The sequence below is a fragment of the Macrotis lagotis genome, chromosome 3 (genome assembly GCF_037893015.1).
Source record: "Macrotis lagotis isolate mMagLag1 chromosome 3, bilby.v1.9.chrom.fasta, whole genome shotgun sequence".
Taxonomy (NCBI): Eukaryota; Metazoa; Chordata; class Mammalia; order Peramelemorphia; family Peramelidae; genus Macrotis; species Macrotis lagotis.
The window spans coordinates 38560197-38584148 of NC_133660.1; the positions used below are offsets into that span (position 1 = coordinate 38560197).

The 23952-nt window shown below is 46.4% G+C and overlaps 2 protein-coding genes across 9 annotated transcripts in view; one reads left to right on the plus strand and one right to left on the minus strand.

Annotated features, from left to right (window-relative positions):
• ENOPH1 (enolase-phosphatase 1) overlaps positions 1 to 15986 on the minus strand; it is a 43721-nt gene extending 27735 nt beyond the window's left edge. For 3 of the 4 annotated variants that reach the window (XR_012476880.1, XR_012476879.1, XM_074228519.1), the window contains exons 1-3: positions 15840 to 15986; positions 8324 to 8425; positions 7355 to 7557 (exon numbers count right to left, since the gene is read on the minus strand). Coding sequence is in view for 2 of the 4 variants with exons in the window: in XM_074228519.1 (XP_074084620.1) it covers positions 7355 to 7557; positions 8324 to 8425; positions 15840 to 15923 (389 nt within the window). In the remaining 2 variants the exon portion in view is untranslated. The remainder of the gene's footprint in view (positions 1 to 7354; positions 7558 to 8323; positions 8426 to 15839) is intronic. The other variant, XM_074228518.1, reaches the window with a different exon arrangement.
• A 577-nt stretch (positions 15987 to 16563) lies between these two features.
• On the plus strand, positions 16564 to 22466 carry HNRNPDL (heterogeneous nuclear ribonucleoprotein D like). 5 transcript variants are annotated; one of them, XM_074228522.1, is made up of 8 exons: positions 16566 to 17083; positions 17402 to 17570; positions 17644 to 17805; positions 17877 to 18008; positions 18117 to 18231; positions 18753 to 18923; positions 19353 to 19443; positions 19822 to 22466. In XM_074228522.1, the coding sequence occupies exons 1-7, from the start codon at positions 16650 to 16652 to the stop codon at positions 19421 to 19423; spliced, it is 1254 nt and encodes a 417-aa protein (XP_074084623.1). In that variant the 5' UTR covers positions 16566 to 16649; the 3' UTR covers positions 19424 to 19443; positions 19822 to 22466. The 5 variants fall into 5 exon arrangements, 4 of the variants coding, with proteins under 4 accessions (XP_074084624.1, XP_074084623.1, XP_074084621.1 ...); XR_012476881.1 differs by having other exon boundaries at positions 16567 to 17083; positions 19353 to 19926; positions 20609 to 22466; XM_074228521.1 differs by having other exon boundaries at positions 16568 to 17083; positions 20609 to 22466.
• The last annotated feature ends 1486 nt before the right edge of the window (positions 22467 to 23952 follow it).

Genomic DNA, 23952 nt, shown 5'->3' on the forward strand with positions numbered 1-23952 from the left:
TGGGGGGTGGGAAGAGGGAAGTGAGATTTAGGGGGAAAATTGTAAAATTCAAAAATCAATTTAAAAAATGTATGAAATTTAAAAAAAAAAACGCACACTGAGAGATGATCGGATGGACACAGCTCCTCTCAACAATTCAGGGGATCAAAGACAATTCTGAGAGACCCACCATGGACAACGCCATCTACAACCCTGAGAGACCTGCCATGGACAATGCAGTCCACAGCCAGAGGAAAAGCTGGAGTCTGAATAAAGAGCAAAGAAAACTAGGTTCCCTTTTCAAAACTTTTGTTTTTCCTCTCTTTCTCATGGTTTTTCTTTCCCCTTAGTTCTAATTTCTTTTCCACAACATGACTAATATGTATAAACTAAACATGAACATACATGTATAACTTTTACCAGATTGTTCATCGCCACAGGGAAGGAGGAGGGAAGGGGAGGTGGTAGAAAAATGTGGATTTTGTAAATTTGCAAATGGATGAATGTTGAGAAACTACTGTTGCCTGTAACTGGAAAAATAAAATTTCAATTAAAAAAAAAGAAAAATGAGGCATCTGAAAATCTCTCCATCAGGCTTGCTTCTTGATTAGAACCAGGATGTAGAACAGTTAGTTTTCCAAATTTTTAAGTCTTTAAAGACTTGGCAAAATGTTCTAAAGGCACTTAAAAACGTAGGTCAAATAAACATGCCAGACTCTTTTGCAAAATAAATCCACAAATTTTGTTTGCTTCAATAGAAATGTAATGTTTCTCAATAACCACATGATCATGGAATTTTGTTTATTTTTTTTTCCAATTTTGTGACTATGAGACCAAACTTGCATTTTGCATTTCTTTGACTTGGAAGTGATTGTTGTCTTTCATTTATCTATTCATTTATCCTTTGAACTTTTACTCAGTAGGAAAAAAAATTTCACTTAATATAATTACAGGGGCACAAGGGGCAGCTAGGGGGGGCAGAGTCAAGAGGTTCTGAGTTCAAATTCAGACTCAGACACTTGATACCTAGTCATTTAATCCCACTGCCTTGAAAAAATAAAAAATAAAATTACAGATTACATCAAACACCTGACAGCCTCAAGGCCCACAAAGAGACCATACAACTACAACTATAACACCATGTTATGGGGCAGCTAGGTGGCACAGTAGATAGAAGATACATATATTTGCATATTTCCTACATGGGGGGGGAATATATATATATATCAAAGAAAAGGAAACTAAGGCAATAATGAACTGAGGGAAGTCTGAACAACATACAATATATAGTATAATTATTCCATATGAAATAGAAGGTTTCAGAAAAACCTGGAAGACTTGTCTGCACTGATTCCATGTGAAGTGAGAAGAATAAAGACAAACGACTGAAAGAGTAGAGAACCGACCAATAGAATTTTGACTAGTCTTGATTGTGGAAGAGCATAATATCTGTCTCCTGACAAAAGATGAGGGATGGTAGTCAAGGTAGAGGAGATAGCGGAAGCAACAGAGTCCAGCTTCACACTAACCCACCCTTCTTCATAACGATCTGGAAAATGTGCCTATCTGATCAGAAAAAAAATCACAGTGAGTCCTTTTTCCAGCCCAGGAAACTTAGAGAGACAAACACAAGTATCTACAGGAACACAGGTCATAGAGCCTTCTGCTACCCAGCATTAGAAAATGAGTCAAAGCAGACACCAGAGGAAAAAAGAGATCAGACCCCAACAGACCAGGGCAAGCCTTGGGAACAAATGAATCAACAGAGACAGCTGCTTCCAGAGTCCTCAGTCCATGAACAGTAAGGGGGTCAGAAGATTACAGGGATCTCTTGGCTATCCCCGAGGCAAGACTTTGCTGCTTTGCCCACACTCAGATCTGGGTCGAAGTCTGGGGCCCCAGGCCCAGGAAGAGGAACAGAAGCACAACAGAGCTTACTGTGGCAGCAGAACAGAGACCTCCTCACAGCTCCAGGGCAAAAGGGAGTGCTTGTGGTCATCTTCAGACCAGAGCACAGGTCAAGAGAATAGTATAATCCTCTCCTTGATCATAAGGCCTTGGAAAAACTGAGAACTTGGAGGTTCTTAGAAATATCTCTGAAAACAACTGCAAAAATACCCAAAAGCTTGAGACAGTATGTCTTCAACTGGAAGCAGAACCCCATCTTAACAAAGAGTTAAAATCAAATCATGGGCTGGAGAAATGAGTAAACCGATGAGGTAGAAGAAAAATTGGGAAGAACAATGAGAGGGATGTGGGAAAATCATGAAAATCAAGTCAGCAGCTGGGTAGAGATTCCAAAACTGCCCTGGTATCCTAGAAGCAAAAGATAAAATGGAAATTGAAAGAATCCACCAATCAACTCCTGAAGGACATTCTGAAAATGAAAATATTAGAGCCAAATTTAAGAACTCCCAAGTCAAGGAGAACATATTACTACCAGTCAGAAAGAAACAAATCAAATATAATGGCACCACAGTCAAGACAACCCAAGATTTACCAGCTCCTACATTAAAGACTTGGAATATGATATCCCAGAAGACAAAACAACTTGGATTACAACCAAGAAGCAACCACTCAGCAAAACTGAGCATATACTTTCAGGGGAAAAGATGGACATTCAATGAAACAGGAGACTTTCCTGATAACACGTCCAGAGCTGAATAGAAATTTTGATCTTCAAATACAAGAGACAAGTGAAGCTTAAAAAAGGTAGGAGGAAAGGCAAATCATTAAGGACTTAATCAGAGCATTTAGAAGGAGCATAGATAGACAGGCAAAGGTGGGGAGTTGAAATTGAAGGGATAATATATTAAAAAGATGGAGTTAATGAGGGAGAAAGGAAGGTACTGGGAGAAAGGGAAAGGAGGAAGTGGAATGGGTTAAGTCATTTCACCAAAAAAGGCAAGAAAAAGCTTTTGCAATGGGGGGGGAGGGCTGAGGGGAATGAGTGAACTTTACTCTCATCAAAACTGGCTCAGAGAGGAAATAACATACTATACAGAAATACATACAGAAATTTCGAGGAAAGTAGGAGGGGAAATGGATAAAGGGGGGGGTGATGGAAGGGAAGATTGTAGGAGGGAGCAGATCAGATGCAAAATACCTTTGAGAAGGGACAGGATCAAAGAGAGAGAGAATAAATAGGGGTGGGGGAGATAGGATGGAGGGAAATACAGTTAGCAGAAGTATCTGTGGGGAAAAATATTCAAACAAGTTTCTCTGATAAAGACCTCTTTTCTCAAACTGAGTCAGTTAATAAAAAAAATAAGAGCCATTCACCAATTGATCAAAAGTTATGAATATTTTTTTAAAAAAGTCCTAACCCACCATTGATAAGAGAAATGTGGGTTGGAACAATCCTTATATACATTGGATTCACAAACAAGAAAAGAGGTGACAAATGTTGGAGGGGATGTCGGGAAAATGAGATAAATGCAAAGCTATGAAATGATTCAACAATCCTGCAGAGCAATTTGGAGTTAAGCCCAGAGGGCTGTAAAACCATGTCTGCCTTTTGACTTAGCAATGCCACTACTAGATCTGTATGTCAGAAGAAATGGAAAACAGGAAGGAATAAGACCTATATGTAAAGGATATCTATAGCAGCTCCTTACTAGCAGAAATGGAGGGGATGCCTATTGATTGGGACTGGCTGGATAAACTGTGGTATGTAACTATGATGAAATGCTATTCTTCTTAAGAAAAACTTTTTTTTTTTATTTTTCAAGGCAGTGGGTTTAAGTGGCTTGCCCAAGGCCACACGGCTAGGTAATTATTAAGTGTCTGAGGTCAGATTTAAACCCAGGTACTCCTGACTCCAAGGCCAGTGCTCTATTCACTGAGCCACTGAAATGCTATTCTTTTTTTAAGAAATGATGAAAGGGATGGATGCTCAGTAAAAAATTTACCCGAGCAGATACAATGGGAGATGTACTGGAAACACAGTAACACAGTGCTGTAGGATGATCAGCTGTGGATGACCTACCTTTTCTCAGCAATGCTGGGACCCAGGAGAACTCTATAGGACTTATGGTAAAGAAGACTGGCCATCCCAAAGACAGAGTTGACAATATGTGAATACAGATTGATGCATACCTTTTTTTTGGACTGAATTTTTCTTGAGCTTTCTCTTTTCTTGGGGGGGGGGGGGGGAAGGAAGGGTGATTATGTTACTGTTTTTCATGACTGCATTTCTAATCCTATCAGATAAAGTGATCTCTCACTGAAGGAGACTGGGGTGGGAAGAAGGGAGAGAATTTGGAACTCAAGGTTTTAAAAGTGAATATTGACTTAGATCAGTGTATACCATGGAAACAATGTGAAGACTGACAAATTGCCTTCTGTGGGGGGGAGGGGGAAGGAAGGGAGATTAGGGTGAAAATTGAAAAACTCAAATTAAATTTTTTTAAAAAAGTGAATGTTGAAACCTGTGTTTGTATAACTGGAAAAATAAAAAGAAAGACCAGTGTGGAAAAAAAAACTCCTGAAAGTTAAATCCAGTTTTTAAAAAAAGAGGTAAAAAAATTATTTTAAAAGTCAAATGAAAGAAAGCGATATAAGAAATACATGAATATAGAATTAACAGCTTGAAAAAAAGAGGTAGAAAATTTTACAGAAGGGAAAAACTCTTTAAAAATTAGAATTGGGGGCAGCTAGGTGGCAAAGTGGATAAAGCACCGGCCCTGGAGTCAGGAATACCTGGGTTCAAATCCAGTCTCAGACACTTAATAATGACCTAGCTGTGTAGCCTTGGGCAAGCCACTTAACCCCATTTGCCTTGCAAAAATCTAAAATAAATAAATAAATAAAAATTAAAAAAAAAATTAGAATTGGCCAGAAACTAAAGACTCCATGAGACATCAAGAAATAATAAAAGAAAAACTAAAAGATCAACAACAAAAAAATAGAAAATGTGAAAACTCTTAGAAGAAAAACAACTTAGCTATAAAACAGATCAAGGAGAGAAGAACTGGCTGATCTGAAAACCATGAATACACAAGAACCCAGACATACCATTCTAAGAAATTTTAAAAGAAAACTGTTCTGCTCCCTTAGAATCAGAGGGTAGAGAGGAACTGAAAAAGGAAGACCCTACACTCAAAAAGTTCCCAGAAAGATTTCAGTCAAAGCCCAGAGTTCCAAAGTCCAGACCACCTCCTGCAGTTACCAGAACGATGGGGGTTGAGAGGGGCCACAAGAAGGTCACCACCCAAAGAGAGGAAGAGCTTGGAAGAGAATATTCTGGAAGGTAAAGGTCACAAGGACGTCTAAGCCCACATAATCTGGAGGACAGCAGGGAGCATTTTGGTCCTGGTTAATGTTAATGTTAATGTTAATGAGGCTCTCTGTGATCATAGAGGGTACGTGCTTTTCTTCAATTCATTGGTTCCATTGAACAATTCACTGGTTTAATGTTCATTGTTTTCTCTCAGATTATCAAGAGTACAGAGAGAAGGTGAGAAGGAAAGAAAATAGGGAGACAGCACCATGCCTTCTATTTATGCTAGGGATTCAAAAGGAACCTGCTGTTTGCAGATCAAATTCTGGACAAGGAAGAGATTCTATCATGAGAAAGGACACTGAGACTGGTATCCATCTAAAGAAAAGTGACAAGGATGGTGAAGGACTGGCGAAGGATCATGACCTGAGGATCAGGTGAAGAGGGAACTGGGGGAATGTCTGGACTGGAGAATAAACTGGAGGGAGTAGAACGGGGAATAGGCTAGGACATCGAAACTATTTTTAAATTTTGCTTGTCTAAGTCATAGAAAAGAAATGGGAGGGTCATATTTAATTCAAAAAGAATTACTGAAATGTAAAAGAGGCTGCCTTTGAAGGAGCAAGTCCCCTCCCTGAAGGTCCTCAAGAAAAGGTGGGATAATTAAGTTACAGACAAGACTAAGGCCTAAGTAGGGCAGGTTGGCCTAAACACACAGTTGTCCTTTCCTACTCTGTGATGCTACATTAATTACTAGTTCACTTCAGAAAGCTTGACAGCCCTGATTTATCCCAAAGCCTGAACAACCCCAAATGGTTCCCATCCTGACCATATGGGGTTATTTAAACACTTAACACAATAAACATTCTCTCCCTCCCACTTCCAAAATTTGCATTTCCAATTGGTGTAAAAAAAATATATATTACAATCTCTGCAAATACCGCTAGGAAGGATAGCTTCAGGATGACAAAGCATTCAAATTAAGAAAAGGGAAAAACCTATAAGGAAGAAGACGCGGCAATGCCAGGGAAGGGAGCTACAATATGGGAAGTAACCAAATGTTGGGTATAAAATAGGATACTCCATCATCATAGCCAACAGGGCAAGGAAAGGAGACAGGAGGAGTCACTCAGGACTAGAGGCTGAGGGCCCTCCTGGCACAGTCTCTGCTGGTCTGGTCTTGGAGGGTACAGGTGGAGCACTGGCACAAGGGAAGATGGCTGGGGGGAGACCAGGTTCAAGGGGTGGGGGAAAACAACAGGAGACATCCCCCGAGCTCCACTCACTATTCTAGGGTAACTGCCAGGAAAAGGCTTCAAGGTCTCAAAATAAAAAAAAATGTAAGATTGCTTCCCCTACATTATCTCATCTGAGTCTCACAACCACAATTATCCCCATTTTATAGTAGCACAAGGTCACATAGCTTGTGAAGCAAGATTCAAGCTTAGAAATCTTCGGAAGAAGCCTGCCATCCTGGAGCACATTTCCAGGTGATTCTCAAAGTGCTTCTTCTGCCAGAAGAGCTCCCTTCCCTTTCTGCCCTACCACACCCCTTATCTCCACCACTGTACCCCCTTACTCCACCATTGCACCCCCTTTCTCCACCACTGCACCCCCTTTCTCAATGCTTGGAGCATATCCAGGAGCTGTTCCACCTCCCTTAACAGACCCTATAAGGTCAGTCTCTTTATCCAGCGTGGCATTAACTGCTAACTCCAACTCCCCAGAGTCCACAGGGAGGCATGCCTCAGGGACGCCTTCATGTGGGTGCTTAAACAAGAGAGAAGCCAACTGCTATTCGTTATTTGGATTGATCTACCTGCGCCCCCCCCCCCCCGAAATTTTAAAACTAAACAAGGCGGGGGTGGCTAGGTGGCACAATGGATAGTTCAAATCTGGCCTCAGACACTTCATAATTACCTAGCTGTGTGGCCTTGGGCAAGCCACTTAACCCTATTGCCTTGCAAAAAAAAAAACCTAAAAAAAAAAAGAAAAAAGTAAACAAAGCTTGCTAAATCCCTGCATTGAGAAAGACAAGACCACTCGAGTATGCCAAAGGCTGGGGTGGCACCCTGAGGTCATTTAAAATGGTCTCTGGTGGGGGGAGGCAGGATAGGAGCGAACTTGACAAAGCTCTTCCTGGGAGCCCCTTACTCGGCCTTCACAGTCCCAGCAGCAAAGGCGGCCCGCCAGATGTGGCCCTGGAGCTGCTTCAAGGCTGGGGTCTTCCTGTCCAGAGACATCTGCCAGCAGACGTTGTTCACCACAGCCTGGATCACTTGCTCGGGGTCCTCGGCACCATGCTCAGAGCTAGGGGGAATTGGCACAGCGCCATCCAGGTGAGAATCCTCTTCTGCCTGAAAGTCATTTTAAAAAGTGACAGAGTTCATTGAACTTTTCAAATGGATCCTGAAAACCAAAGCAAGCATTTTCTTTATATACTTCACGTATGTGCATATTACAGGTACTATGCATGCATATATATGTGGGGGGTAGGTAGGTATAGTACATGTCTATGTGTATTTGTTTCCTAGCAGGGTCTGAAGACCATGGGAACTGGAAGGAGAGTTCATGTCATCTCCCTCAACTTTCCATTTTAGTTTTAGTTGCTGAGACCTGGAGGAGCATGGCTTCGCAGAATGAGGCCTTCCAACCCTTTCCAGACTCTTCCCAGGCCTCCTGGCCCAGGGACGAACAGGACTTGAGAGACCCCAACCAGAAACAACTGCTAGTCTTCACTTTAGTAAAGGTACAAAATGCTAAACTGGAAAGAATGAGAGAAAGAAGAAAGGAGAGAGAGTAGGGAAGAAGAGGGGAGGGGGAGATGAAAGAGAAGGGGAGGAAGGGAAGGAAAGAAGAGAGAGATAAATGGGAAAGCATGAGTCCAGAGGAGCAGGAAAATGAGGCAGCAGATGGGAGACAAGGGAAAAGAGGATGTTTTTAGGAGGCGGATGAGTATATGATGAATACGAAAGTTTTGGATAAGAGACAAATGGGGTCCAAAATTTAGGAAGCAGTTATGGGGGGCTAGAATCAAAGAGCAGGCCTCCAGCAGGGGAGGGAGGAGGAAGGAGCAAAGGCAGAAGCAGGAGAGTGCGGGGGGGGGGGGGGGGGGGCTCCAACCTGTTTTCTCAGCAGACTCACATCCTGTTGACACTCCTCTTCTCCCCAGTGAGTGTGCAGATAGTCTTTAACATTCTCTCGAATGTAGGAAAACAACGTGTCCTGGACAAAAATAATCATAGAGAGAAAAGATGATAAAAAAGAGGGCTTTGAGACCTAGAAAGGAAGTCACGTTTTTCTTTCAGGCTCTCAGTTTAGCACTGAGACCATTTACCAAAAATGTGACTAAGGTTCCATTTATAGGAGGAACAATGACTATCTATCTAAGGACACATATTTTAAAAAGAGGCCTAGGAACAGAAGGGTCATTTCTCAGTAGTTAGAAAATATGTTAAGTTTCTATCAGAAAAGATGAATATCTTTTATAAAAAAATCCTAATATTATGCCTATTAAACATAGGGATTATATTCCTAGCCACTCTGGCCCTGGTGTCAGGAGGACCCGAGTTCAAATATGAGTGATCCTGGGCAAATCCTTTCTTTCCATTTGCTTCAGTTTCCTCATCTGTAAAATGAACCAGAGAAGGGAATGGCCAACCACTCCAGAATCTTTACAAGAAAACCCCAAAACAGGTCACAAAGAGTCACACAATGAAATAACTGAATGATAAACAAAGAAGATTCTGAGATATCTCTGGATTACTAGCCCCTCACACTGGGTTTGGCAAGTTTAGTTTTATTTATATAACACAAAACTATTATAAAAATGACATTTCCCTAGGATGTGGGAATTGAGACTAACCCACACCTCTCCACCTATTCACATCCTGGGCTCCCAGAGCAGGCCAGGAATACAATTCTCAAAAGCAACTCTGGCAGAGACCCAACCACAGCAGGCAGATGGGCAATGGGCCTGCAGAGTCTCCTCAGCAGTCTGTGCCCACTGAGGAAGCAGACCCGGGATCAATCTTCCAGGGAGACATCAGGGCAACAGATATGCTGACTATTGGTCCAAGTAATGATCAGATGGTAAGGAGCTGGACAAATATATTTCTCTCTCTCAAAATTGCAAGTCAAAGACCTTAAATGTGAGGGGCCTCCTCCTGAAGCTGAGTTCAAGTGTGGTCTCCAACTCTCCTTATTTGTGACTCCGAACAAATCCCTTCAATCTGCTTGCCTCAGTTTTCTAGTCTGTAAAATGAGCCAGAGAAGGAAATGGCAAACTGTTCCAGGGTCTTTGCCAATCCCCTAAATGGGGTTCAAACAACTATGAGGATTTCTGGAGAGCAAATTAATCAATGTTACCTCACAGAGATTGAGAGATCCAAGTAGGATTTGATTTTGTCATCAAGTAACAGCTTTAGTAAAGAACAGTTGATTAAAATATGACACAAATTTACATCTTACATAGTCAAGATGATTAGTTGTTTTACTTAACTCTCTCTTCTATTATATGTGGAAGATTTCTGCTGAAGGAGGAGTTCCTGGGAATGAAGGAAAGTCCACCAAAAAGGGGAAGGAAAAGAAAGTCATCTGCACAACACAATATTTTTGATTTCCTGAACTGACCTACACGAAAGCTGATTTTTCTCATTTATTAACTTTCAATTGCAAAAGTAAATTGTGAAATATTTCATTGTTCAAGTCATTATATTTTATGAAGAAAATAATCAGAATTACTTTCAGCCACAATGGCTATGAGACACGCCCCCCAACATACAAAGAACAAAAACCTGAAATTCTCACCCCATAGAGCAGACTAAGAAAAGTGAGAAGCTGCAGCAATCCCCCCACCAGAACTACAACCTTCCAGAGTCCTAAGTTCGGGGGGGAGGGGGTGGTACCCTCCAAGCTGATCTAGAGAGGTGAGTAGCCAGCAGGCTCTGGGTTGGAAGTAAAGCTCCCCAAAGGTAAACAGGAAGCAGAGCTACCGGCCAGCACTCAGACCCAGCCAGGCCCAGAAACTGTCCTGAGATTCAATGCCCTGAACCCCAGAGAACCCCCAGAAGTCAGCACAGATCTATGACAAGACCATCAGGGCATGGTAGAGGATGGAGCCTGGCCCTAGGAGAAAGCCCCAATTCAGAAACAAAAACTGGAGCCAGAAAAAAACACCACCGGTATAATAAATAATTGTAAATTCAGAAAGCTCTGAAGGAAGGAGAGAATTCCTCTGTAAAAACTGACTGGATTTCCATTCCCCAATTGACAAATGGTCAAAGGATATGCAAAGGCAATTTACAGATGAGGAGATCAAAGCAATCCATAGACATATGAAAAATTGTTCTAAATCATTATTAGAGAAATGCAAATTAAAGCTTCTCTGAGGTACCACCTCACACCTCTTAGACTGGCCAATACAACCAGAAAGGACAACGATCATAGTTGGAAGGGTTGTGGGAAATCTGAAACATTAATACATTGTTGGATGGAGCTGTGAACTCATCCAGCCTTTATGGAGAGAAATTTGGAACTACGCCCAAAGGGCAACAAAAATGTGCATACCCTTGGACCCAGTAATACCACTACTGGGTCTATACCCTGAAGAGATGAAGAAAAAGGGTAAAAACACCACTTCTACAAAAATATTCATAGCAGCCCTGTTTATGATGGCAAAGAATTGGAAATTAAATAAATGTCCTTCAATTGGGGAATGGCTTAGCAAACTGTGTGTGTGTGTGTGTGTGTGTGTGTGTGTGTGTATGTATGTCATGGAACACTATTGTTTTATTAGAAACCAGGAGTGGGGGGCCGCTAGGTGGCTGCAGTGGATAAAGCACCGGCCCTGGAGTCAGGAGTACCTGGGTTCAAATCCAGTCTCAGACACTTAATAATTACCTAGCTGTGTGGCCTTGGCCAAGCCACTTAACCCCATTTGCCTTGCAATAAAAAAAATTTTTTTTAAAAATTAAAATAAAAAAAAGAAACCAGGAGGGATGGGAATTCAGGAAAGCCTGGATGAACTGATGCTAAGTGAGATGAGCAGAACCAGAAAAACACCGTACACCCTAACAGCAACATGGGGGTGATGGTCAACCTTGATGGACTTGCTCATCTCATCAGTGCAACAATCAGGGACAATTTGGGGCTCTCTGGCGATGGAGAATACCATCTGTAGCCAGAGAAAGAATTGTAGAGTCTGAACAAAGATCAAAGACTATTACCTTTAATCTTAAAAAAAAAAGTTATATTAAAAAACTGACTAGATTTTCAAAGCAAAAAAAAGTATTTTCAACAAGAACAAGAACAACTGGGGCGGCTAGGTGGCGCAGTGGATAAAGCACCGGCCCTGGAGTCAGGAGTACCTGGGTTCAAATCCAGTCTCAGACACTTAATAATGACCTAGCTGTGTGGCCTTGGGCAAGCCACTTAACCCCATTTGCCTTGCAAAAACCTAAAAAAAAACACCCCCCCAAAAAAAACACAGGAACAACTGCAAAGAAGGAAAGCTTTTGAGTGAAGATCAGAAAGGGGAACCACACCTTGGAAGAGAAACTGGTAAACTAGTCTGTTTCTGAACAAAGGCTGCAAAGCATAGGAGGCACCTGGAGGCCAGGCCACTCTGAGGAAGTGGGGTCCCTCATGGGATGAGAACCCTGAGACATTTTACCTGCCTGGAGATGAGGCCCTGCCCTGCAGCATCAAGGCTAGAGAAAAGGAGAAAGGGCTGAAGGGGGTGCAGCCCTTGCCCAGGGAGAGCCAGGTGAGCACCAGACTTCTCTGCAGGCTGAGGCTGGCTTGATGGCTACAGATGCCCCAGCGACTGGGAGAGGAGACTGGGGTCTGCAGTAGAAGCAGCTGATATCTTTTGAAGGTTAGGGGAATTCACCCAAAACCACCAAGCCCTTGGAAAGATGAAGCCTCCTGAAATCTGAGGCGGCCCAGAGCAGACCCCCAACTCGGGAATGCCATTCTCCTCCCTGGGACCCTTGGGAACAGACAGACCCCAGAAAGGCCCTTCTGGCCAGTCTCAAAGTCCACTTTCTCCAGATCATCCTAAAGGCTTAGACTCAAGACGACCAAGAAATGTTGAACTTCATTAGATCCCAGAGCATAAACAGATTCTCTTTAAGGTCTTTGATGATAAAAACAGACAAACTGTGGGTCTCTGTGTGATGGAGGATGGCGTGCTTCCTTCGAAAGAGGACAGAGGGTGAACAAAAAGCTCCCCGAAATAAAACACTGGGGTTTTCAGGACACCAGAGCCTCCCTCCAGAGCCCTCCAGCTTGTGGACTGCGCCCCAATGCCCAGACTTCATGGGGTCCATCAGAGGGCTGCAGCAACCCCAACCTGGATCCTGAGGCTCCTCCCACATGAGGGTCATGCCTCAATTCATCTCATTTGGATGGGCAAAGCTAAAGCAATAATTTCACAAGGCAACATCATCTGCGCCATCTGTGCGGCATGAACTTCAGTCCTATAGCTTTAATTTGCATGTGAATGGCCCAGGAGAGCACAGAAATAATTTTATTGACTGCTGAGGACATATAGGGTTACATGGAGCAAGGCAGAACCCCCAAGATGCAATATCTGATTGCTAGAACATGATTCTATCCCACAGAGCTCTCCAACTTTCACCATCTTAAATGGACAGCTCTGCTGCAAAAATACATTTTAGCATTTCTACTTAAAAAATGCTATTTTTTTTAACATGACAAATATAGCCACTTGGATATCACCCATCAAAATGGAGGACAGGGGGAGAAGAAGCAGAAATAGAAAACCCGGGCGACAGCAGCTGGCGGAGCTGTGGATAGAACTCCAGGTTCAAAGTCAGCCAGATTTTGTGGTTCAAATTTGGCCCAAGATGCTCACTAGCTGCTGGCTGACCTGAGGCAGGTTGGGTCACCTCTGGCTGCCTCAGTTTCCTCATCTGTAAAATGTAGCTCACAATCCAGGACCAGCCCAGCAAGTGCTCTCTACACATTAGCCTTTGATTCCAGCTCTTCTGCTAGTAATGAGACTGAGAGAATCTGGGTCCCAGTCCTGTTTTTCATCTAAAAAAGCTGGGGAACATGGCCTAACCCTGTTGGAGTCAAGGTCAATTCCCCCAGTTCAGGGGAGGGAGGGGTTCAGCAGCATGACCTGAATCTCATCCACCTTCCATTTGAATTTGCAGCAGGGTCCTGCAGGTCTGGTTTAAGATCAAGGAGAGCACAGGGCAGGTGCATTCCATCTGGCTATCCCCAGCCTTTCACACGGGAACAGACAAGGGCTTATGGGGCCAAAACCAAAAGCCTCCAAAGGAAAAAAGGGGGATACCTATTTTCTTCCCATGTAAACCCCAATCTGCACTCCTCAAATGAGTTTGGGAGGGCAAAGGTTTGATGACACTGAACCAATCAAGGAGCATCTCTGTTGATTTGGGGTCTTTACCACCATAATGGTCTTACCCTTGGTCCCTAGGCATGAAGTCCTGGACCCCAATCTTGGGACCCCTTCTTAGCATCAGTTTTAAATGCAATAAATTATACATAGTCATTAAGAAAACAAATTGGAAACCTATTAACTGCTTACCCCTGTACAATGTGAGGAGAGCAGCCTCTGGGGCTGCTACAGGCCCCCCCCCCCAAATGGTTTGGCATGCCAAGGGAGTTTTATTGGTGGAGAGGACATCAAAGATGCACCCCTGGTCTCCTTTCCATCTGATTGGCAGCTGGATGCCCACTATGTAGCAGCTCCCTTTGGGGGGGGGTAGGGGGATTTTGCAGGTAGGGGCTGTGACTCTGCTCATTCTCTGGTGGGGAACAGGTGATAAAACTGCTGATGCTGCTGTCTCCAGTGACCCCTTCAAAGCCAGAACTGGGTTTGAATGCCAGCTCTGAGCTGGGTAACCTGGGATGAGCTTCCCAAGCCTGTCTTCCATCTACAAGAGATAGAATCCACCCCCTTCATCCATGCAGAGGCTTCCTGGCCCAGGCTGGTTGTGGCTCCCTCGGCCAGAACCTGCCCCAGTGCTCAGCCAGGAGATGTCCTCCCCAAGAGGGCTGTTCCCCCAACACTGATAGGTTTTGAGAATGAAGCCAGACAACTGAGAAACAGGATAGTCCCATATAAAGAGCTAAGGGTTTAGAAATAGGAGAATTTAGGTTCAAAATTGTACCCTATTGCTTGTTACCTATATGACCCTTAGCAAGATATTTAACCTGTTGGCCTCATTTCCTTAAATGAGGATGTTGGGATTATGTGGATGGCTTCTGGGGTCCTTTCCAGCTAGGTATAAAAACCCTGTGAAATGCAAGCAGCTCTGTGCTAGTCATCAGATTAGTATCAAATTAACAGGACCATTAAAAGAGGACCCCCCCCCCCAACCTTTTAGTTGGGACAGTTAGTAATAAGGGTAATAAAGGTGGAGAAAACCATAAGATGACAAAATTGTCAAAAAGATCTAACTATGCAAGTAGAAATTGGGAGTATAGTTTTATTGGTTTTCCTCTTGCAAAGGCAGGGCAGGGTCCAGGGACCCTTCTCTGAGCTGGGTCTGACTCAACAAGAGATCTCCCAGGCGAAGGATGTCTGGGCCCAGCAAGGCCCCCTGAAGGAGATGCCCTGTGTCTACAGCCTGCCAACTCCTTGTCCTTAGGAAACCAGGCCCCCAGTCCACGGGTCTCTACCTCTGCTGCCCAACAGGACAGCCTCCCCTCCCACCCCATCCCCCTCCAAGGCTTGAGGAAGGGATCTAAAACTACCTTTTTTTTTAGGTTTTTGCAAGGCAGTGGGATTAAGTGGCTTGCCCGAGGCCACACAGCCAGGTAAGGTCTGCGGTCGGATCTGAACCCGGGTCCTCCTGCCTCCAGGGCCGGTGCTCCATGCACTGCACCACCCAGCCGCCCCCGGAACTAGCGTGTAAGGAAAAGCTGAGCGAGCTTGCCTGGACGCAGGGGCTCAGCTCGTCCTCCTGCCACATCCCCGGAGGGGCCTGCGGCCTGGCGCAGGAAAAAAGTGACCCGTGCAAAGTGAAAGTCAGGGCGGCTGCCAGCTGGGCGAGGGGCATTGCAGGGGGCGGGCTCCCACCTCGCAGCCGTGTGCCCTCCTCCGCCCTGCACGGGCTCTTTGCTCCCTGAGCACTCCCAGGCCGCGGGCAAACGTGTGCGCAGTCCCCACGGGGCTGCGGTGGTGCCAGGGCGGGGGGCGACCCCCGGGCGCGGCAGGCTGCCCTCCGACCTCGGCTGGACGGCCTCCGGGAGGGAAGGGCCAGCCAGCAGCTGGCACAGGTGGCACCCGCCCTCGGGCCTCCCCTCCCACCCGGAGGCCCCGGGGCCGAGAAGTCAGGGCGCAAGGAGGGGCTCTAGCTGGGCCGCGGGGTGGGCACGGTGGGCACGAGCCGCCGGCACGCGCCCTTCTGCACAGGGCGCCCCCCCCACCCCGCCCGCGCACTAGCCCGGAAGTCACGCGGAGCGAGCCGGCGCCCCCCAGGCAGCGCCCCCCCCCCCCGCGGAGCGCGCTCGGGGCCCACGGGCTTCGTGGGGGAGGGGCGCGGCGCAGGTGGGGACGGGGAGGAGCCGACCCGACCCCCCTCCCCCGGGGCGCCCCCGGCCGCCCCCACTCCCGCGCCCCGCCCCGGCCGCCCCTCACCTTCACGAAAGCAATCGGGGTAGTGGTACCTTCGATATCCAACAGGATGGCGGTCACCTCCGGGGGCACGGAGAGCACCACCATGGCTCCGCCCCGGCGGCCGCGGCTGCTGCGGGGGACGCGGGAGGAGCCCGGGCGGCGGGAAGGCTCCGGGGGCCGAGTGCGCCGGCGCGCGGGGGCGGGGCGGCCGGGGCCACGTGGGGAGGAGGGGCGCGCCCCGGGATTGGCGGAGCCGGCTCGACCGGAGCGGTCCGGCGGGGGGGTGGGTGGGACGGAGCGCGCAGGCGCGGCGGGGTGGCGTAGGCGGGAGCATCCTCGGAGCACGTGCCGACAGCCCCTCCCCCCCCTCCGCCCCGGCCCCCTCCGGAAAACCTCCGCGAGGCCCCGCGCCGCTGCCCGGACTGGGGACTTTTTTTCGGGGGGGGGGGGAGCGCGCCGGCTGCGCTGGCGCCGAGAGGGCGGGAGGGGGCGGAAGCGCCTGCCGGGCCGCGCCACCGCCGAAAGGCGCTCCCGGGCACGCACGCTTCCTGCGCCGCCGGTGCCAGCCAGTTCGCTCGCGGGAGCTCCAGCACGCGTGCGCGCTCGCCGGCCAGCCCGGCCGCAGCCAGCGGGCCTCCGCGGCGGCCCCAGCCCAGCCCGGGCGGCGGGAGCGGCCGCGCGCCGCCGGGGACCGCGGGAGGAGCAGGAGGAGCGGGCGGAGGCGGCGGCGGCGAGGCGGGCCGGGCGGGACGCCGCCGCGCAGACCCAGGTACCCGCGGCGGTTCGGCCGGGCGGGCGGTTGCTGTTGGGCGCGGCGCGGCCCCGGCCGTTATGGAGGTCCCGCCGCGGCTGTCGCAGGCGCCGCCGCCATTGTTCCCCTCGCCCCCGGCGGCCTCGGCCCCCCGCAGCCTCTCCCACTGGCGGCCCCGGGCCCCGCGGCCGCCGGCCCCGCTGCTGCCGTCGCTGAGTTCCAGCTCGGCCCGGCAGGGGGCGCGCCGAGCGCCGCGCCACGTCACCGCGGCCCAGCCCTCGCGATTGGCGGGCGGGGCGTCTATAAAGGGAGGGCGCAGGCGGCGCTCGGATCTCTTCCGCCGCCATTTTAAATCCGGCTCCATCCAACGCGCCGCCGCTGCGAGTGCCTCTCCGCGCCGCCTGCCCCCGGCCCACAGCCCCGCCGCCATGGAGGACGTGAACGAGTACAGCAACATGGAGGAGTTCGCCGAGGGCTCCAAGATCAACGCGAGCAAGAACCAGCAGGACGACGGGTACGGCGCGCCGCCCTCCTCCCCGGGTGCCCTCCTCCCCGGCCTCGGGCCCTGCCCGCCGGCTCCCTCCGCGCCGGGCCTCGCGCGCGCGCCGCCGCCGCCGCCGCGGCCCACGCGCCCCCCCTCGGCCCCTTCCCCGGCTCGGGTGGGGGGGGGCCCGGGCCCGCTCCCCTCCCCCTTCCCGCGCGGTGGGGGAGGGGCGCGGCGCCGGGGGCCCCAGTGCGCAGGCGCCGGCGGGGGCGGGGCCGGGGCAGGCCGCCGGCGCCGCCCCCCCCCCCGGGGGCCGCCCGGTAAAGGAGGCGCCGCCTCTGTTCGCAGTAAAATGTTTATTGGAGGGCTGAGCTGGGACACGAGCAAGAAGGACCTGACCGAGTACCTGTCGCGCTTCGGAGAGGTGGTGGACTGCACGATCAAGACGGACCCCGTCACGGGCCGGTCGCGGGGCTTCGGCTTCGTGCTCTTCAAGGACGCGGCCAGCGTGGACAAGGTGCGTGGGCGCCCCGGGGGGCGGGGCGGGCCGTGCCCGGGCCGCCCGTGACCGCGCTGCCCCCCCCCCGCAGGTCCTGGAGCTGAAGGAGCACAAGCTGGATGGCAAGTTGATAGACCCCAAGCGCGCCAAGGCGCTGAAGGGCAAGGAGCCCCCCAAGAAGGTGTTTGTCGGCGGACTGAGCCCGGACACGTCCGAGGAGCAGATCAAGGAGTACTTCGGGGCCTTCGGAGAGGTAGGGGGCCCTTCCCGCGGGGGGGGGCTGCGCTCTTGGGGCGCCGATCTCATGCCGCCTTCCGATTGCAGATTGAGAACATCGAGCTTCCTATGGACACAAAAACAAACGAAAGGAGAGGATTTTGTTTTATAACATATACAGATGAAGAACCAGTAAAGAAATTGTTAGAAAACAGATACCATCAGATTGGTTCTGGGAAGGTACGACTCGCTTTTTGTGGAGGGGACTTGTCTTGGAGAACCAGTGGCGGGGTCTGGTCCCTCGGGGGCTGGTGTTAGTTGAACGTTTGTCTCTGCTTTGTCCTGCAGTGTGAAATCAAAGTTGCCCAGCCCAAAGAGGTATACAGGCAGCAGCAGCAGCAACAGAAAGGAGGGAGGGGCGCTGCGGCCGGCGGCCGAGGTGGGACTAGGGGTCGTGGCCGAGGTAAGACCCTGGCGCTAGGCGCAAAGCCTTTGTGAATTGAGCCAGCCCAAAAGAGACTAGAAATTTGCTTGTGTCCGTGGGTGATTTTTAAAAACTTTTTTTTATTTATTTTTGCTTTTTGAAAAGCCAATCTTTTTTAAAGGAATAATTGCACTGAAATTTAGTGTCATCACTAGTAGGATAAAGGTAAAGGTCATTAGGTACACCATGGCGTTTGAAATTTCCTTGGGAGGGGGGAGTCCTGTAGTCTTAAGTGGAACAGCCCACCATCTCTATTAATTTTGTCCTGGTTTTCCATTAAATTTAGGAAGCATGATACTGGCACAATTGGACTTTCTGCCCCCTTTTATGTCAAACGAAAAGATGACTTTGAAGCAGATAGCACCAGAGGTGCCCATTCTGCCACTTAAGATTTGTAGGATGAGGGACAATTTAACTTTACTAGAAATCGATCCACTCAATTTTATGTTAGATCTGGGGGTCAGAAGTTATTTCCTAACAATCATTGTGCATTGTTTCAGGTCAGGGCCAAAACTGGAACCAAGGATTTAATAACTATTATGATCAAGGATATGGAAATTACAATAGTGCCTATGGTGGTGATCAAAACTATAGTGGCTATGGCGGATATGATTATACTGGGTATAACTATGGGAACTATGGATATGGACAGGGATATGCAGACTACAGTGGTAAGAATATTTAACTTAATTTCATTGGCATTAAAATTCAGTGTTTAAAATACAGTCCCCCCTCCCCTCTGAAATTGTCTTGGTGCATAGGTCTGTCCTTTTATCCAAGTATTTGGCTCCACTAAAACCTGAGCTTTTTAAGACAGTCTGTAGAATGTGTACATTGATTGACAGTGAATAAGCTATAACTGTAATAATATGCACATTTTGAAGATTAGTTTGCAGCAACTGTGAAACTTCCTTTTTTCCTTTTTTCTTTTTTTTTTTCTTTTTTCCTTTTTTGCTTTACTCCTTAAATGTTGGGGGGATGTTAAGTGGGGGTGGGGGCAGGGGCACTTAATGATTTTTTCCAGCCTTAGTAGTATTGTTAGTAGAATCAGGCCTGACCCACTGCTCCTTTGGCTAATTCCTTTGCTCTTTTTGAAACAGGTCAACAAAGCACGTATGGCAAAGCATCCCGAGGGGGTGGTAATCACCAAAACAATTACCAGCCGTATTAGAAGAAGACTGGAGAAAGCAGGTGTGTGTGAGCGCACAGGGAGCCTCTCGCTGCTTACTGTTGTTACCTACAGACCATAGACAAAGTAGCTGAAAGTGTGCTGGATGTAGCTTTTTGACTAAACTTGGTTTAACTTAAAAAATCATTTTTTTAAAAACTTGTATTTTTTTAAACTGTCTATAGATCTTTTTAACTTTAAAATCTGATCTCGCCTTCCTTAGTACTCAGAAAAACTTAAGAGTTTTTCTGTTCGCTTTGTGTGCCAGGCCAGGTGGTCTAAAGGAATAAATAAACATGTTTAGAGCTATCCCCAGGTAAAGTACTGAAATGGGTACAACTTAAGGAAAGCAGGAATGTTGTCTTCTAACTCTGACATTATACCTTGTTTGTACCCGCCAGCGGGAACTTCATTGCAGGCCGTGTGTCACCCTGACCACGTCTCTCTCTGGGGGTCGCACGTTGCGGGCAGAGCGCAAGGCACACACCAGAAAACGCTGTCCTGTGGTATGGTCTCTTCCAACTTCATGTACCAGCGTAAAGATTAAAGTGGAAAACTTCAGACTTTGGCTTCTTTTTTTAATCTTTTTGGAGATTAAGACTCTTAACTTAAATGGTTTTTTACAGGAGTTAAAAGTACATAAATGCCTTTTTACAGCTTAATCATTTTTGGTCTTCTGTTTAGTGTTGTATTTCAATTGTGGAGCCTCATTTTAAGTGTGTATTCTTTAAGATTTAATGCTTGCTTTTTCTTTTTATAGCTAATAGTGAAATCTGCAAACCAAAACAACTTTTAAATCTGGGGAAAAAAATTAAAGATCATATGCACAGACCAATTTTAATACTGTTTATTAAGCCTATTAAAAATCCAGTGTTTTGTGACCAACCTCGTTGACATTTTCACTTCCTAGAGGTGCTTCCTAAATCAAGTGTATCTAGTTAATGACTCCTTGTGGGTTTCCCAAGTTGGTTTTCCTGGGATCAGAAGAGACTTAAATATCAATTCAATTGAAGGCCCCAGGTCAACTTTGCAAACTGTATAGTAACATCATTTTGCCAGTACAGATGCATATGATCTTTAACTGTTGAAGAAAAGAATAAATTGAGGACTTAAAGAAATTCATGAAAATGGACCTTTGAAAACTTGTGACACTTGCACAGATCTGATGGGCTTTGTGTTTTATTTTAGGTGCAGATGCGTGCTCCAGCAGCCTGTCTTGCAGGATGACGACATTGAATGGAGAGAGTGGTCTTCTATTGATCTGAGATGACTATTTTGTAAAAGACTTTTAGTGTACATGACACAACTGTGTCCAATTGTATATAGCGGCCGATTTAGTTTTCTTGTTTTTGCTTTGTCCTTTGCCATCTGTGTTATGACAAATGTGGATTTGTGTTTATACAAATTTTATTTGTATAATTTCATGTTAAATGATTCTCAAAAATAAATTACTTGTGATTGTTTTCCTGTGTCAGGTACTAAATAGCTCTGTAAAAATGTAATTTTTAAATAAGCAATAATTGAGGCACAGTTTATTTTCTAGCAGTCATGGACAGTGGGGAGAAACAGTGGTCCTTTATAAAATAGCGAGCAGCAAACTTGGCCTTAGTTTCCCAATTCCCTTGACAGAGGTCTGTGCTAAGGATTCACGTCCATGTTTAAAATAACCATAGATGCTTCCATGCAACTGAACAGTGTTTGTCCCCCTATGTGCATTCTTGGGAACTTTTGGATGAGAAGTGTTACTGTTAATTCAGCATGTTGTGAATAGCTGAAATTGTTTCTTATCAGGCCATAATCCCTTGACTTTTATTTTCAAGAGGAGTACCTTTTCATTATTAAACACATAAAATAAGGTAGAGTTAGTGACTGCTTTTATGAGTTGACAAAGCTGCTTTGAGCCTATTTGTAAAAAAACAAAACAAAACAAAAAAACAACCCGCCTGTCTATTATGATTACTAGACACTTGCATTGAATGTGAGTAATTCGAATTGCATATTTCTATATCCATTGAAACTGGATCAAAGATTAATTTGGCAAGATTTTTCACTCTTAGAATTGTAAGTAAATGAATTGTACTCTGAAATAGTGCATTATGTCACTGCCACTGCCAAACCATAAATAGCTATTTCCTGTCAGAACACATACCTTGGAAAGCTTTAGTAGAGTTAATGGCTTTTGTCATGGAAGTTTTTAGGAAAAGTCATGATAGTCAATCCCACAAACTCATGTATTGTTTTGTATTCTAAATAAAGGTTATTTTTCCATTTTTAAGTATGAATAGTGCATGTACTCTTGAGTAGTGAAGCATTTCCATATTCAGATGAAGGGGGGGTGGGATAGGTGGTAACTAGAAATGTAAAGCCTTATTTATGTGACACATCCTGTGTAATTCTAGCAGGGAGCTTCCTAATAGCTTATTGCAATAGAATCGGGCCTTTGTAGCCTTCCGAGCAAAAACCCAAATCCTAAGCTTAACATTTAATTGACTTTAACAGGTCCTGTATTGCAAAACCATTGTATATTCCCACAGATCTCTCCCTGCTGAAATATCAAGTTTGTTCTCTGGGCCTGTTTGAAAAGGAGTATGTCATGTGAGAGGGCTGATTTCTCTTGTAGCTATCCTTGAAGTTTATTTGTAACTTTATGCAATCAAGTTAAACCTTAACCTGAGGCCCGTTGGCATTGTCCACACTGGCTATTTTTTTCTGTCCTCCAGTCTTCCTTCTCATTCTCCTAAGGGCTGTCAAGTTTTACTTTGCTTTCTCGTACCTTTGGTTGGTCCCCGTGTTGTTGCTGCTAAATTGGCCTTATAGCAGAGTGACGGAATTGGATTTCGCCAGAAATTGTTTCCCTGTTCACTTGGAACCATAGGAAACTGGGGAGATAATTTGGATTTGTGTTGTCAAAGGCAATAGGTGCAGTGTATTTAGGGGACTGATTCCTGTAAGTTGTTTACAATTTTATGATTAGGTTTCAAGTTGACATTGAAATTGTCCTTACCCAAACTACAAATGAATAAAAGTTTTTTATCCTTACTCTTCATTCAAGTCTTGCTACATTTGATTTTTAGGCAGTACTTTGGAAAAAGAATGATAACTAAAAGCTGCTCTCAGCCTCAAAAAAGTGCCACAAAAAACTAATAAGAAATTAAAGCTTCTTGAATTTTAAATTTGAGTTTTTGGTAAACACAAGCAGGGATTAGGAAGAGGAATTTTTTTGGTTTTACATCAGGCCTAGCATGACAGCTGGAAGCAGCTGAACTCCAAACCCTGGGTTAGCCTGCAGGAAAGTGGGGTCAGGAGTTAATTTCATGTGTTAGGACCATAGATGGATTAAACAATCCAGTCAGTAAATTGGATTACCAGATCTGGAGAAGAATCATAACTAGTAACTTGGTGCAAATGTTCTAACCAAACAGTGCTTTAAATAAAGGGGGCTAAATTTCATATATTTGGGAATAGGACCCTTGGGGGGGAAAGGGTGTTTCTTAAAATATTTTCCTAAGAGCCATAATCTATTAATGATGTCCAGAGAACTTTTGGAGCATTGTCAGCAAGTTGGGCTTTCCCTATTCCTATCAAGACAATACATGGAGATCTTTCTCTGAAACTTGTAAATAAGTGTATCCTGAAGTCATGAAATTCACCATTTAGCGGTGAATGAGGCCCTTCCTGGCCTGAAGTTAGATAATGGGTCAGGGAGATCTAATGGAACTGCATGATTTCAACTGTGGTTGATAACATGGTGCCAGGGGACAAGTGCTACTGCTACCTCTGGAACCTGGTGGAAACCACATTAGTGTGGATAAAATGAGGGAGCAGATCTCTGACCAGCTAGTTCTGAGTATATGATCCTGGCTCTTTTCACCCTGTAGGCATTTTTAACACCTAATTGCATGTTTCATGGGAAAAAGCAGAGCTGTTTGGGTCCAAGAGACCCCATCAACTTTGTAATCTATTGCTATTATTTCAATCTTGTATCAAGTTCTAAGTAATCACAATCAATACCACATGAATCCCAATCCTACCTACCTTTTCCACCGAAAGACTAAGCAGAAACCACAAATCAAGAAGCAAAATACTGCATTAGAACAGAATAGCTGAGTAAATAATAGTGGGGAAGGGGCACTTCTATGTCACGGCCTTTAGCTGATTTGATCCTTACCACTATGAGAGGTGAGGGCTTACTTTATCCCCATTCTGTAGGCAGGGGAACTGAGATAAACTGGCCAGGGTCACACAGGTCTTCTAAGCAGGCCAGTGTGGTCATCCCCCCCCCCCCCAAGAAGTACAGGAATGTGATGGATTCTTTTACAGGTTCATCTCCTAACCCTGCACCCCACCCCCTTGCTACCCTATCCCAAATTTGCAACTGCTTCTCTGCTTACAAAAAGATCATTTCCTGCCTTAAGCCTGCCATCTGTTGCTGTAGCTTTTCCCTTCCTCATATTATTGCTCTTTTGGCAGATTACCCCAGACCTTTTGTTGGTCGGATGTCCTGGACTTTGTTTAGCCCCACATCCAGGAAG

Bases quoted from the DNA above. Each gene is read 5' to 3' on its own strand.
- HNRNPDL (XM_074228522.1), top strand. From the start codon at position 16,650: ATGGAGGTCCCGCCGCGGCTGTCGCAGGCGCCGCCGCCATTGTTCCCC. The intron at 17,084-17,401 runs GTACGGCGCGCC...CTCTGTTCGCAG, and splicing joins AAGAACCAGCAGGACGACGG to TAAAATGTTTATTGGAGGGC. The intron at 18,009-18,116 runs GTACGACTCGCT...TTTGTCCTGCAG, and splicing joins ATCAGATTGGTTCTGGGAAG to TGTGAAATCAAAGTTGCCCA.